The sequence below is a fragment of the Cololabis saira genome, chromosome 3, assembly GCF_033807715.1.
Source record: "Cololabis saira isolate AMF1-May2022 chromosome 3, fColSai1.1, whole genome shotgun sequence".
Lineage (NCBI taxonomy): Eukaryota > Metazoa > Chordata > Actinopteri > Beloniformes > Belonidae > Cololabis > Cololabis saira.
This window is the reverse complement of record NC_084589.1, coordinates 45550276-45566155: the sequence shown is the minus strand read 5'-3', so window position 1 is coordinate 45566155 and position 15880 is coordinate 45550276. Positions and strand designations below refer to the sequence as shown.

At 40.2% G+C, this 15880-nt stretch overlaps 2 protein-coding genes across 2 annotated transcripts in view; both read right to left on the bottom strand.

The window, feature by feature from the left end:
* The window catches only part of LOC133440438 (zinc finger protein 391-like), a 133437-nt gene that overhangs the window by 84153 nt on the left and 33404 nt on the right, over window positions 1-15880 (bottom strand). The window lies entirely within an intron of this gene.
* On the bottom strand, window positions 3401-14023 carry LOC133440402 (zinc finger protein 37 homolog). Its single transcript, XM_061717662.1, has 5 exons — window positions 13598-14023; window positions 13166-13240; window positions 12069-12131; window positions 11822-11927; window positions 3401-5078 (listed from the first exon to the last, which is right to left on the bottom strand). Exons 1-5 carry the CDS (start codon window positions 13874-13876, stop codon window positions 4129-4131), a joined length of 1473 nt encoding a protein of 490 aa, XP_061573646.1. The 5' UTR covers window positions 13877-14023; the 3' UTR covers window positions 3401-4128.

Below are 15880 nucleotides of genomic sequence, written 5' to 3'. Positions count from 1 at the left end.
TCCCAGGACCTAAATCGCTGGCGATATGCCTCCGGCACGAGTTCGTATACTTTAAGCACCGCCGCTTTTATCTTAACGTAACTAGAGCTGTCCTCAAGGCTCAAAGACGAATAAGCCTCCTGCGCTTTCCCTGAGAGGACACACTGTAACATCAGGGCGCAGTCTGCGTCAGACTAATTTATAGCCTTGGACACACGCTCAAACAGTAGAAAAAAAGTATCTGGATCCCTTTCATTAAACTGTGGCAGCCAACGCAAGTTGTTTATATCAAAGCGATCCACAGAAGACTTAGACCCCTGCTCGCCCTTAACAGACACATGCTTCTGCAACTCCAACTGTGCCATCTCTGACTCATGGCGGAATCTCGCTATTTCAATCTGTGTTTTACTTTCCAATTCATGTGTTTTACTTTCCAATTCATGTTTTCTAAGTTGTAACAACAAAATCTCCCTCTGCTGCTCAAAGGTTAACCCGTGCGCAGGCACAGCCACCGTAGGTGCAACAGAAGCAGTGGCCTCACCAAAATCTAAATCAAAAACCACTTCTTCCTCGCCTGACATGAGCTCAAGCGACACCAACTTAGATTTTATAGCAGTTTTAATATTATCCTTGAGACGCCTGTCCCCCACAACCTCCACTGAAAAATGACCTGCAACCGCGAGCAACTGCTCCTTTGAAAGCGCATCCAAAGCCTCCTGAGACGGATTGGCAATAAATGCGTCCACCACAGACATGATAAATACTTAGACCGAACAACAAGAACAAACTTTACGCACACAACCGGACCCGACAAGCAACTGTGCGCACCGAGCAAGCACATCCCCCAGCTGGGTTTGGAGCTTCCCCGCTATTTTTTCCAAAACAAAGGGAAAAGGTTAACCCAAAAATAATGAAAAAGGAGATGGAGATCCCAGCCAAAAAGAACAAAAGGGTCAGCACAGGGCCAGCCACGCAATGGGCCGTCGGACCACGTACTTTCCCCACTAAATAAGAAAAACCAAGGTAAACCTATAACCAAACAAAACCGATAACAGGACTACCGGCAATCTCCAACTCAAACTAAAATAAGAAAACCCTTCCCATGTTACGAGGATGCGCACAAGAAACACCTGCCGTCTGGACACCTTTTACGAGCATAACCAATGACTGGTCCTACGACTAAAGCTCTCCCCTCAAAAGAAACAGGTAAGTAACCCAAAACGTCGTGCAAAGCCACAAACAAACTTAGTTACTTACCCTGCAAAAGCACTCCAAACTTAAAGTCCTTTCCCTTAAACAAACAAACAACCGTGCAGCCGCCTGCACTAACAAACAAAACTGTGGGCGCGCACTCCAAACTAATTACGCACACCTGTGCCAAACCAGACTGCAGCCCAAAACAGGCCCTTAACAAGCTGCTACAACCTTATCAAACCTAAAGCTGCAAGCACTAAACTGCACAACTAGGCATTAAACAAAACAATGGCGCATACTTCACTCATTAAAGCTTACCTAGACGAAAAATAACCGGGAAAAACATGGCACGAGCCCCCATTTGTCATAACCCTGGCTCAAAGGCCATGACAAAAGGGGAAAGGACGCAACGTACTAGTAAATTAAGATATTTATTAAGGTAAATCAATAATCACAAATAAGATAAGGAATGGGATGTGTAAAGTCAGTAAAATCAGTAGTATGCATGTGGATGTGTGTAAATGTGCTGTATGGTGTTGTGTGTGCAAAAGGCTCAACAAAACCAAAAGGAGTGCTGCCAGGATGAAAAGAGAGAGAGCGAGAAAGACTGAAGCCCCAGCCTTTTCTCTTCCTGAGGAGCACCCAACCCAGGTGCTCCAGATCTAACAATCAGCTGGCTCCACCTCGAAGAGGAAAACAGAGAGAGAGGGACTGAGACACAATATAACATAGGCCATCACAGTTACTGTAACCCGTTACTAAATAACGTTAGTCCCAACACTGGTCTCCACACCCGCTGATTGTCTCCACACATCCGCAAATACAACGTTGATGAATGCAATAGTGAAAACGGTCAAGCAGCTAAGTAAACTTCAGAATATTTTTTTGAGGTGAAGGATTCTGTTTTACTAGTCAGGAGGATACAATGTGGTCCTATATGCTGAATGATCGTTAAGTTAATTTCTCCTTTCGTCCATCTTTCACATTTAATAAAAACAATACATTTCCTCATTATTCTCTTACCAAGACTACTTCTTATTTAGTTGCAGTCTTGTTTTCATCTTGAAAAAGGGTCATTGAATTATATTAATCATCTTAATTTTTAATTATAACGCACAGGGAGCAGGGAATAAGTGCCTTAGGTAGCAGTGCTGCGTGTGAAAATGTGCTGATAGTGATCGGTGATCGATTTGCCTGGCATCGATTGATTTGGTTTCAGAACCGGACAGCTCCTCCAAAGAGCTTCTGAAAGAGAGAAACAAAAGGACGGTGTTAAGAAGTCATCTGGGAAACACCCGTATCTTAGGGTACCTTCTTAGTTGAAACCTTCTTTGAACCTCTCTTAAATCCTTAAGAGAGGTTGGATCTGGGAAACCCGGCCATTTTCATTAAACCTTCTCCAGAGACCAACAGAGCAGATCATCTTTTTTTAACCCACATCAACTCCATGGTTCCTGACACAGTGGATTCCTATCAGTTTTCCTACCGTGCCAACAGATCAGTGGATGAAGCGATGGCTTCGGCTTCACTTCACCTTCCAACACCTGGACAGGATAAACACCTATGCACGGCTTCTGTCCCTGGATGTGTCATTTGATGAAGCCAAGACCAGTGAAATAACAATTTGGATAAATATGACGTGATTGAGGAAGTTGAGGATAAAGGACAGAAGTGCATCTCCACTTTTCAACTTCATTTGATGACATTTCTCTTTCGACATTGTTTTCTGAGCTAAATGCTGGTTGTACTGATCACGCTGTACCAATAATCTGCATCACTGACAACTTTCCTCTTGTTGATGCACTGAACTCTTTTTTTTTTATTTGTTTTTATTATTACGATAGATTGTTCACTCTTGGGTTTATGTTGAGCTTTTATAACTCACCACCAGGGGGCACTGCTGCTCTTTCTACATATGGAGAGTGTAATATTCCAGAATTATAAACAATAAAATGATTCATCCATCTAAAATGAAAACTTAATTACATTTTTCATGATTATTTATGACTAAATATGAGTTGAGGTAAAAAGACATTTACTTCTAAACGGATGTCTGATATAAAAGGGTTAAATCCAAAGTCTGTCCTCTTCCTGGAATCTGATCCCGATGATCCTCCCTCTTCTTCCTGCTCTCCAACCTGCAGATCTGCAGCTTCAAGACGGATCCCAACATCAGCTTTATAATAAATAATGAGTCAGACGAGTTGTAAATCTAGTACACCTTGATTTTATACATGCGATTAAATAATATTGTTAATTTCATATTATTTAAATAATATGAAAAACATACACAAATATGTTGTAATTTATAGTTACAATAACACAGCATGGCTCATTTGAATAACATTGTTTTGACTTAGTTCGTCATGAATTATCACCATAATCTGATGTATGCGCAGCTCAGATTTAAAAAAGGTATACAGCCTTTTACAGTTTTCACCAAACTATGTATAACATCACAATATATAACCTCTGAACGGAGTAGATGGAGAGAGTTTAACAACATGTAGCTGCAGATTAACTTTACAAAAGAGAATGTGAGTGAAGAAGAAACAGACGGGAAAAAGGATGTGAGAGAGGCTTTGTAGATGAACGAAATAAACTGTCACATTTAAAGAAACTTTAGCACATACTAACAGCTCTTTATTTGCACCGTGGAGATGGCAAGTTACCAACAGCAACAAATAATAACGATTTTAAGAAGGAACAGGGATTCAAACAAACTCAATGCAGAACTTTAAGAAAAAAAACCTCATCGCAACACAACCTCATCGTTCCCTCTGCGTCAAGTTGACGAAGAAGCATAAATTCGGGTTGAACCTGCAACTCTTGTGGGGAGGGGATTAGGCTCATCAGCCACAGGAGGTGGTGGTTGGACTTCTGCGGGTTCTTCTTCTGTGTGTCAGACAGGAGTGGACAGCTGCCCCCGGAGGACGACAACATGAGCTTCATTTGTCACGAGTCACCAGACTTCTCCTCCGGGTGATATATCATGTGTCTCAGCAAATCAATTCTGCGGTCAAAACCTTTGTTGCACGTGTTGCACAAATATCGCTTCTCGACCGTGTGCGTGTATATGTGCCGTTTAAGAGCTGATGAATCAGTAAAGGTTTTTCCGCAGGTGTTGCACAGGTACGGCCTTTCACCAGTGTGGATCCTCGAGTGAATCACCAGGTTGGAACGTTGCCTGTAACCTTTTCCACATGTTTTGCAGATGTAGGGCTTCTCGTCCATGTGGATCACTGTATGGTCCTTGAGCGTTGCTGAGTTTCTAAACGACTTTCCGCAGGTGTTGCACAGGTACGGCTTCTCGCCCATGTGGATCATTTTATGGTTCTTGAGCGTTGATGATTGTCTAAACGATTTTCCGCAGGTGTTGCACAGGTATGGCCTTTCGCCAGTGTGGATCTTCATGTGATCCACTAAAATACTACGTTTACTGAACTCTTTCCTGCAAGTGCTGCAAGAAAACGCCTTCTTCCCCGTGTGGGTCCTGGTCAGCTTTGATTTACAGTTGCTGTCTGACGGGACAGCAGCATCTTCGTGGTCACCGTGTCGTCTCATTGGCTCCGGATCTGCAGTTTTACTGGAGTCTGAGCGTAAACTTTCCGTCCCTTCTTCATCTTTGTTTTGAGCTTCAGTAGAAGTGTGCAGCAGCAGCTGGCCACAGTTTGGTCCTGGTTCACCATTTTCAACTTTCACATCAGCGACATTGACCAATGAGACATCCACCTCTACGTCCTTGTGCTTAATCTCCTGACCGCTGGAGTCTTCCTCCAGTTCTGTAGTCTGTGGATGCCCTGGTTCCTCCTGGTCTGGGCTGCAGCTCCTCTCCAGGTTATCCAGGTGCTGGTCACTGAAAACCCCGTCCTCCTCCACCTTACAAACATTTTCCTGTGGGAGTTCTGGAATCACAAAAAGGGACAAAAAGATAGGAATTTAACAAGTCAAAAGTGCTTCCCACTGTTGATTGTTTGGTCGTATTTGTGAGGTTTAAAGTTTGTCCTGAACCTTCTGTCTTCCCCTTCATCTATGTAGTATATTTGAAAACAAGTGCATTACTCTCTGTGACCATTAGGTGGCACTGTGACTGTAGGAAATCTAGCAGAAAATTGGAGTCTGGATCCAGAGATTTGAACGGTTTCTTGTCGCCAGCGGAATTGACGAAAACTCTGATTCAGTGAAAAGAGCCACGTTCCTACATGTGGCCGGGGACGAAGCATTTAAAAGGTATATAACACTTTTGACTTTGATGAAGACGTAGATGACTATGATACATTGAAAGAACTTTTCCGCCGACATTGTGAGCCAAGGAAAAATGTGACGTATTTGAGGCACCTGTTCTTTATTCAAGTGCAAGGAATATCAGAGACTGTTGATGCATATGTGACTGATTTAAAAAACAAAGTGAAACACTGCGAGTTTGAGCACCTCACCGACTCACTACGTTTACATGCAGCAGTTCAATCGGGTTTCTGATCGTATAAGACATCGTTCAGACTTTTAAACTGCATGTAAACACCTGAACCCGATCTATTTCGGACATTTCGTAATCGGGTTGCAGCACCTAGATAACCCCTTCGCAATCGGGTTGTTAACGCCATGTATACGGGGGATCGGATATTGCAGTCTGCACATGCTCGAGAATTTCCTCTGGGGGGATTCACCTGGAAGTGAAAGGGGGACGGAGGCCGGGGACACCGGAGCAGATCAAAATAACGTGAGTTACTTAGTTGCTAAAACTTGTTCCCTTTGTTCAAAGAATGTTTTGTTCTGTATGTTATGCACGTCGCTTTGGATAAAAGCGTCTGCTAAATAACGATTTACTTGTACATTTACATTTAACCGTCAAGCGGGCGGGGGTGAGGGGTTAGGTGTGTTAGGTTTGACTACCAATAACACATTACATAAATTATAACCTAATTCTGTGTTAAATGTGTTATTATCCAACTGTGTTCCAACTTTACAGTACTTTTTTGGACATTATTGTCTGACTTTAATGAAAATACGTTTATATTATAACACACTGATCAGGTTTAATCAGAATACTGATTTAAAACCAATCACAGCTGTTTTCCTGGGTCAAAATGAACCCGGTGTGACTGTTTATAAATCAAAGTACCTAAAACACAGTTTAATGAAAGTAGTCATGATTATATTTGCAAAGAACCTAATATGGAACCAATAATGTGATTATTCTGACAACTAGACAACAGAAATCCATATGTCTGAGATAAATAGAATAAGCTATAAATCATTTTTCATTTGTGTAACCCTCTGCAGAAGCAGAAACAGAGATGGGGGAGAGTCAACAGCAGCGATGGTAGAGCAGTTCCCCGCTGCAGAGGAACTCTGAGTTACCAGGTAAGTTCTGCAATATGCTGGCTGAAACAACCAATGCTTCTTTATGTTTAAACATATGCCCACGTTAGGACATGTAATAAGTTTTACACCAATTCTGTCTTCAGAGACAAGTGCCCAGAGACCTCGTCAGGGGCAAAGAGGCGATGTCGCCATCCAGCCCCTCACGGCCAATCACCTCCAACCACAAGCCTGTCTACCGCAACCTCTACACATGGGAAGATATTTCCTTTTAGTTCAGCTTTTGATACCTCTACAATTTGCACATATTAATGTTTAAAATTTGTAAACCTTTTTCAAACTTGTATATGTTGATATTTTGTTTAAGATTTGTATACCATTTTGTATCTGTTCATAATAAATGTAACACACCAACACTAATATTTAGCTCTTTGTTTGTAATAAAAGTGAAACACATAACTACAAATGAAATTACTTTATTCGTGGCATGAAATACAAGTGTGTGTTACAGCAAAAAAAATGAAGGAAGCTCTTACAACTGAAAACCTATGTTATTTCATCAATGAATGTGGTTTTACTGCTATATCAACATTTAGAGTCATCACCAGAAAAATGACACCAGAAAAATGTGACAATTTTCACCTGTTTCAGGTAAATTTTCATTTGAAATAAGTAGGAAAATCTGCCAGTGGGACAAGATTTATCTTCTTATTACAAGCAAAAAAATCTGTAGATTGTGAAAATCTACTTGAAACAGGTGAAAATTGTTGTTTTTTCCAGTGATGAGTCTTGTTTTAAGTGTAATGAGATTTGTTTTACTAAAATGAGACATTTTAACTAGAAATAATACAAATATTCTTGTTTTTGCAGTGATCCATTTTATTTATCCTGTGAAGGACAGAGTGATATTGATAAATCAGAAAACTGTTTTTTTATTGTTGTGTTTTGATGTATTTGATGTAAGCCCAGTGGATATTTAAAGCTTACAGAAGGCTGCATTTAACTGCTGCTATGTCATTCCTGCAGTATTTCTGCAGGTGTTTTGGTCAGTGCTATTATTTGTAATATATTATATTATCTGTAATCAGCACAAATTATCTGTCCCCATATGATAAAATCCACCATCCCTGTTAGGTTAAAAAGTCATCAACATACATTAATTAACTTAGAAAAAGACACCGGAGACTAGGAATGATTTTTCAGGTGCTCCTGCAGGAGGGGAAAGCAAAACTGACAGAGGCAGCCCCCTGACAGCAAATGCTTCCCAAAAACCATCCCCTCGCAGGAAGCTATTTATTGGTAAACTGACAGGAAACTTTGACCATATTTGGAAGACAACAGTAAATAGACATGAAATGGACATCTGGAAGAAAACGGGAAACATACAGAGGAACAGACATCGGGGTCAAAATGTCACACATGTGACATTTTCAGTTAAAGAGGTAAACAGAAGCTTAAAGTTTTTATAAACCATAGGTCGCTGAGGTTATATGCCCTCTGGGGCTGAAACAGGAACTCTGAACAGATGTGTGCAGGCTAACTTTACAAATACAATAGAACAGTTGTCCCAGGACAGTCCAAAAAACCCCTGAGTATCTCTCAGGAAGTGGCCAACTGGCCATCTTATTCAGAGCATGTGATCGGTTTCAGGGCAAAGGTCAATTTGGGCCTCCTCCTGAACCCAGGAAATCTGGGACAGATGTGTCCATCTGACAATGGTTCATTGACAGACTGAGAAGTCAGCAGTTTTAACCTCCTGCGTGGCAGGCGAGAATTCTACCACTGAACTACCAATGCATGTCATGAGAATAACAGGCAGTTTTCTAATTCTGATTTTGGCAGTTTCAAATTGTTAAACTTGGATTAATCTCACAATCCCCCCTGATTTTTTTTTACAACTCGAGTACTGGTTATAAGGGCAGGTAAAACTCAGGCAGGCTAATTAATTGGAAGAATTATTGATTAGCAACTATTTAATTCAGTAAAGGACAATATTTACATACATATATCACTTCCACTATTTATTTATTTTTTATTTTCAAAACACCTACAGTGCAACAGTTGAACAATAAGAGAGAGGAAAGAACCTGGCTGGCCCTCCTAACTTGTGTCTCAAGTTCAGTCCTCTTTCCCTAATAACGACACAATTGTCCAGTAGAAAACTTGTGACTTGTTTCCACTCAAGTCCAGTCTCCCGTTTTTGCTGGGAAACTACCGTATTTTACCCCTCTTTCCCGCCGTCCTCCCGTATTAGTATTTTCCGGTAAATTTCACGTTTTATAATATAATAATTTTTAAAAAGGGTTATTGTGGCTTTTGCGCCTCTCGCAAGGTTAGTGGCAGCAAAGGGAACAAAGTCGGAACAACAAATCAGACCCGGTCGTATGACATCTTTTCTTGTTGTTGTTAAGTGGAGGTCAACCGGAGGTGGATCTTTGTTGAAATGGTTACCATGGTTACAGCGCCACCTAGCGTCACGGAGTCAGCCATGCTCTGGCCATTTATCCGATCTCTGAACAGTATGTAAACTCAGACCAGTGATCCGGTCTTCTGCATGTCGTTATCTGATACGATCAGAAACGTACTGACTGACACTTACTAGGTACGTGCACATGCAGCGATTCAACATGGTTGCAGATCTGATCAGATAATGACATGCAGAAGATTGGATCAATTTATCTGATCACACATGCTGTTCTGAGATCAGACTGAATCAGATTGAATAAACCACTGTAACCAGAGCATGGCTGACTCCGTGACGCTAGGTGGCGCTGTACCCGAGGTAACCATGGTAACCATTTCAACAAAGAGCCACTTCCGGTTGACCTCCGTTTAACAACAAGGAAAGGAAAAAGTGCATTCTAACTGCTTTCCTATTAATAATCTGTCTAAAGCAGCCTTTCTCAACCTTTTTTCATTCATGACACCTTTCAAAAGTGAATAAAATCTCACGACACCCCAGAGTAAAATATAATTAAAAACCGCACTGCATCGCTCTGACTGTAAATGCATAAGTCCAGTTTATTTTGTAGCAATAACTTGAACACGATAACTGCACCAGAGTAGAAGTCATCGTTCCCTGCTGTGCTTGGTTGCCACGCTGATGGACAGAAACTATGGTGATTTTTAAAAGAAAGACTTTGCCTAAAGACTTTTCCAGCCGGCTTCACGCCGGCTGGAAAAGTGAAGCCTGATTTATGGCTCCGCGTTAAATCGACGCAGAGCCTACGCCGTAACGTACGCGGCGAAGCGCACCGTACTTGTGCGTCGCCGCATAACCTACGGCGTAATCTCTGCGTTGGTTAACGCAGAACCATAAATCAGACAGGCTGCAGCGGCGTGAGAGCGACGGATGACTGGGGGAGAAGAGTTTCTCCAGGAATGGCGCCGGCCAAGTTCTGCCACAGTTTGCAGATGGATTGTAGATGCTAACATGGGCTAACGTATCTGCTGGGATTATTTTGCGAGCTTTTGCAAAAGCGTGCATTTCGAGGCGCCGCACGGCACGGAACGTGACTCTGACAGCGAGGAATCCGGACTGGTAGCTGATTTAGCGGAGCTCTTTAATGCAGAAACAGAGGATGAGACTTAATGGGTTTGATTAATGTAAAAACTGAAATAAAGTAGCCTACAATCAAACAAAGTTTTGCTCCCGCTGTATTTTTAAATACGCACACGTGTGTGTGTGCGCCGTGTGTGTTTTAAATACAGAAATGACACAAGACTGAGGCTATGCCTCTCCACACGGCGCCCGTATGGTCGCGAAAATACAGTATTTATATATGAAATGTCAGAATAGGAAATATTTTGACGACACTGCTGCTACTACTGAATAGAATTAAGTTTAACTTGTCCAACTTTAGGTTTATTAGAAACAATCTAACTCTTGAGTCAGCAAAATTGTATTTTGATGCTATGATCATGTCACATATGTCCTATTGCATAACAAGTTGGGCATCGGCCTGTAAGACGAGACTAAAGCCGATTGAAACGGTTTATAAACAAGCTCTGAAAGTATTGGATAAAAAACCAAAAACGTACCATCACTGTCAGATATTACAAAAACATGAGCGCTTAAGCTGGGACAACACTGTTAAACACACTGACGCTATCTTGATTTACAAAATCCTCCATGGCAAAGCACCTCCTCCATTACAAGATTTTGTGAAAAAAAATTCAAACAGATCAACAAGAGCTGGTTCTAGAGGTGACTGTGTAGTTCCTTTCAGAAAGAGTGCCTTTAGCCAAGCCACTTTTTCTGTTCGTGCTTCCCACACCTGGAATTCAATACCAAACACAATACGTGAACTCCCGAATCTGTCCTCTTTTACCAAACATCTTAAAGCTTGGCTATTGGAAGAACAACACTGTTGCCACAACCGTGCCTAAAACATGTATACTTTTCATTGATGTTGCTTTTCTTTTCCTTTCCTGTCCTATTGTGTTTTTAAGGACACTTGTAATTGCTCCTCCTGCTAACTGTTCTACTTGTCGTTACTGTTGTTTTATTGATTTTAGTATTTTATGTTGTTGACACTAACCTGCCTAAGGGACTAAAGATGAAAATTAGCCGTTGGCTATAATCTTGCATATTTACATGTATATGTTCATTAATATGTATTGTCCCTGTTATAAATAAAATAAACTCAAACTCAAACTACGACGTGCTACTACTGATCAGCGTCGCGTCGTCTCCTTTCACTTCTGGGTGAATCCCCTCCCCCGGGGGAAAACCCCACCCGGGGGAAAATCTCGAGCATGCGCAGACTGTAATATCTATGTCCCCGTACACATGGCATTAACAAGGCGGTTGCGACTGGCTTATCTAAGTGCTGCAAGCGGTCTGATGAATCCGGTCTGATCAGATTGACTTGACTGACTTATGGTGTTCACATGCAGTTTAAAAGTCAGTACGATGTGTGCAAATGATCTCCAACCAGCTTGAATCGCTGCATGTGCACGTACTGACTGATGTAAATGTTCGCACATCCAAGTGGAGAACAAGGTGGATTGAGGAAAACCTACAGTATGACCCTTGCAGAACTGGTCAGTGCCAATAAGGCAGAATGAAACATCTTTATGTAATCTGAATTAGATGACATGTATGACACGCACTGCAATCAATCTCACTCTAATAAAGTAAGGTAGCTGTCTTCAATTTCATAATGACACCATAGTTAAACTGAAACAGTAGTAGGTACAGTAGCCTATGCTGTACCAGGATCATTCTCCATAGGTGTTAATAGAGGGGTTAATCGTACCACAGAACACAGCACATACACCTACTACCTTTCACCAGACAGTGCCAATTCATTTAATATCTCACCTCTGCATTTATAGCCAAGCCACTTGAGGGAGGACACAGGTCCCACACACTGGAGACACTTGTCCAAGGGGGAGACAGTTGCACACACCAGGCTATGTTTCTGACACTGTTGGAATGTTTTTATTGTAACATTTATTGTTACCAGACAGTTTGAGCAGCAAGACATATCAGAATCATAAGTATTTATTTTAAAAGTATTTTAAAAAAAACAAATGTCCATCAAATGTCTACATTACATTCTACTTACCCTCTCACTGTTGACAACTGTCTCCATTTCAGTTGGACTGCAGAACTGATTCTCCGTGTCCATCTAAGATAGAGAACAAGAGCAGATGTGTTCAAAATGAACACCGTGGTCTGCCTGTGTTCATTTGTTTAAGTTTAAGTTAAGTGACAGGATCAAAATAAGTGTGGAAATACAGCTTTAGAAGGTCAAAAATGTCTTGCACAGGCTCCAGACTAACTCGTCCACTGGTGCGACAACTGAGAAAGTTGGTTGCACCAGCACATGATTTGGTTGCACCTTTTTTATGGAATATTGTATCATTCAGAAAGGAGTGCTTGAAAACAGGGTTTTGTATCTGTAACCATAGTTTTGTAAAGCTGTGCATTTATGTTTGTACCTTTAACTATAGTTTTGCAAACTTTTAAGTACAAGCATTTATCTGTAAGCTTAGTTTCGTAAACTTCTACATGTGTGCAAACTCCGTTTTACAAGTCTGTGCATTCAGACACTTGCAAGCTCACTTTCATACAGCTAAATATTTAATCGCTACTACTATGTACAAGTTTACAAAACTACGGTTACAGATACAAACAAATATGAGTTACAGAAACAAAACTCTGTTTTCAAGTACACCTTTTTGAATGATATATATATATATATATATATATATATATATATGTATATATATGTATGTATGTATGTATGTATGTATGTATGTATGTATGTATGTATACATATATATATATATATATATACATATATATATATATATATATATATATATATATGTGTGTGTGTGTGTGTATAGATGATATATTCCATATTATTTTCATATCGCTTTACTATGGAGATAACGGAGCATATTTTAATAGTGTTGCACTTGGTCAGTGATTTGGCTGTTTTGTTCGTCCAATGTGACGTTACTGCAGGGCTCTACAGAGCGAGAATTTCACTTGCCCCTAAAAATGGAAATGTGCAAACTGGAAGAAATAATTTACGAGCACAGTGTGCCTACAGTAATCTACAGTAATCTTTTTGCACCCCGCTGCTATTCATTCATAAAATAGTATTTCATACTCACATAATGTACAATGTTTATTAAAAGTATCAATATATACCTGTTCCAAATCTTCAATTGTGGAGGAAGACTTTGTAACACCAGAATCTTCTGGAGGCATTTCCTCAGTAGAAACCTGCAAAACGGAAAAATATAGATATTTTCATAAATGTCTTGATGGCAGGTTGTTCTCTGTGTAACATTATGCAAAAGGTTTCATGGCTGTGTTTCTGGGTGTTTTGAGGGAAAGAAATCCAGTCAAAATGTTTCTTAATTAGTCAACAAGGAAAATTATTACAGTCTTTGAAACCTAGAATCTTCCCAAAATAATGTTTGTGTGCATGGTTATGTGCCGCTTAAGAGCTGATGATTCAGTAAAGATTTTTCCGCAGGTGTTGCACAGGTACGGCCTTTCGCCAGTGTGGATCTTCATGTGATCCATTAAATTACTACTTTTACTGAACTCTTTCCTGCAAGTGCTGCAAGAAAATACCTTCTTCCTCGTGTAGGTCCTGATCAGCTTTGGTTTACAGTTGCTGTCTGACGGGACAGCAGCATCTTCGTGGTCACCGTGTCGTCTCATTGGCTCCGGATCTGCAGTTTTACTGGAGTCTGAGCGTAAACTTTCAGTCCCTTCCTCATCTTTGTTTTGAGCTTCAGGAGAAGTGTGCAACAGCAGCTGGCCACAGTTTGGTCCTGGTTCACAATTTTCAACTTTCTCATGAGCAACATTGACCAATGAGACATCCACCTCTACGTCCTCGTGCTTCATCTCCTGACCACTGGAGTCTTCCTCCAGTTCTGTAGTCTGTGGGTGCCCTGGTTCCTCCTGGTCCGGGCTGCAGCTCCTCTCCGGGTTATCCAGGTGCTGGTCCCTGAAAACCCCGTCCTCCTCCACCTTACAAACATTTTCTTGTGGGAGTTCTGGAATTACAAAAAGGGACAAAAAGATAGGATTTTAACAAGTCAAAAGTGCTTCCCAGTGTTGATTGTTTGGTTGTATGTGTGAGGTTTAAACTTTGTCCTGAACCTTCGGTCTTCCCATTCATCTATGTAGTATATATTTGAAAACAAGTGCATTACTCTGTGTGACCATTAGGCGGCACTGTGACTATACTCTTGTGTTACTGCGTTGGTATCAAGACAGTTGAAGAATAAAGTTGTTGTTCTAGAAATGGCTTCTTCTGCGTCATATATAACGATCTAACTACAAGTACTGCATATGAACCCCTATATGAACATCCTCCAACCGTCGTGTTTTTTGCCAGTGTCATCTCACATCTTACAAGTTCTAGTTCTAAGGTATAGAGTGTATAACAAAATAAATGTTGACCGGTTTGAGATGCAGGTTGATGACATCCTATGGGATGATGGATACACCCATGATGATGTTGAACAAGCATATCAGTCATTTTTCAAGTCTTTCAACTCTGTATTCAACAGGTGATTTCCTCTTGTCAGCAAAAAAGCAAACAAGGTCTCTGCATTTAGAAAACCCTGGTTTACACGAGATCTCCATAAGTCTCTGAAAGCTAAGAATAGATTGTATAAGAAATTCATCAGTAATTCATCCCCAATTAATAAAGCAAATTATAAGACATTTCGTAACAATTATAATCATATTGTTAGAATTGCCAAGAAAAAGTACTTTTCCGACAAATTCAATGAGGCTTCTAATAACATAAAAACTACCTGGGGAGTCATTAACCAGCTTCTAAATATGAATAATTCTACAGCCAATCTTCCATCTTAATTTTTAATGAAAATCGAGTCTACTCTGACCCATCTGACATTGCATATGTTTTTAACAATTATTTTGTCAATATTGGTACAGTTCTTTCAGAAAGGATAACTCCTATAGCCGGGTCTCCATCTGAGTTTCTGACAGGTTCCCATCCTTCTATTCAGAGCTTCAAGCCTCCTAAAGAGAAGGAAATCTTGGACATAATTATGTGCCTGAAAGACTCAGCTGCTGGTCATGATGAGGTCAGATTTAACTTAATTATGAAAACTAGACATTCAATTGCTAAGCCTTCTACCCATATTTTCACCAAATCTCTAGAAACTGGAATAATACCCAATGACCTCAAAATTGCCAGAATTTGTAAAGTACATAGGAAAACAAATAGAGTAGTTCAAAATTAACACTACACAGACAACAGCAAGTATAAGGTGGGAAGCATTTAAAGCCTTTCTCAGAGGACATATAATAAGCTATACGGGTTCAAAGTCAAAAAAGGCACAAGAAGAGAGATTAAATTTGAAAAAAAAGGAAAACTCTTCAAGAAAAAGTTTATGAAAAAAAAAACACAACTGGAAAAAGAATTATTAATTTTGAGGTCTGAATATGACAAACAATCTGCTTTTAGAGCCGCATCTAGTCTTCTAAGATTAAAACAGTCAGTTATTCTATGAACAAGGTGATACATCTGGAAAACTATTAGCATGGCAAATAAAACAATTAGAGACCAGAACTGCTATTACAATCATAACATCCAACGGGAATGTTGTGGTGAACCCTACAGAAATAAATTATGATTTCAGAGATTATTATAAAAAAATTATATGGTACAACTAACTCTATTAATGTACAAAATATGAATAGATTTTTAGATGGATTACCTATTCCTTGTACCCCAGATTAATATAAACAAGATTTAAATACAGATATTACCAAAGAAGAAATCTGTAACGCCATAGATAATTTGAAATCAGGAAAAAGAGCAGGACCAGATGGTCTCCCGATTGACTTGTACAAAACATTTAAAAACATTTT

Coding starts and splice junctions, on each gene's coding strand:
- LOC133440402 (XM_061717662.1), bottom strand. CDS start 13,876: ATGAAGCACGAGGACGTAGAGGTGGATGTCTCATTGGTCAATGTTGCT. Junction 13,241..13,597: donor GGACCTACACGAGGAAGAAG/GTATTTTCTTGC, acceptor TCCGTTTTGCAG/GTTTCTACTGAGGAAATGCC. Junction 11,928..12,068: donor CAGTTGTCAACAGTGAGAGG/GTAAGTAGAATG, acceptor ACATTCCAACAG/TGTCAGAAACATAGCCTGGT.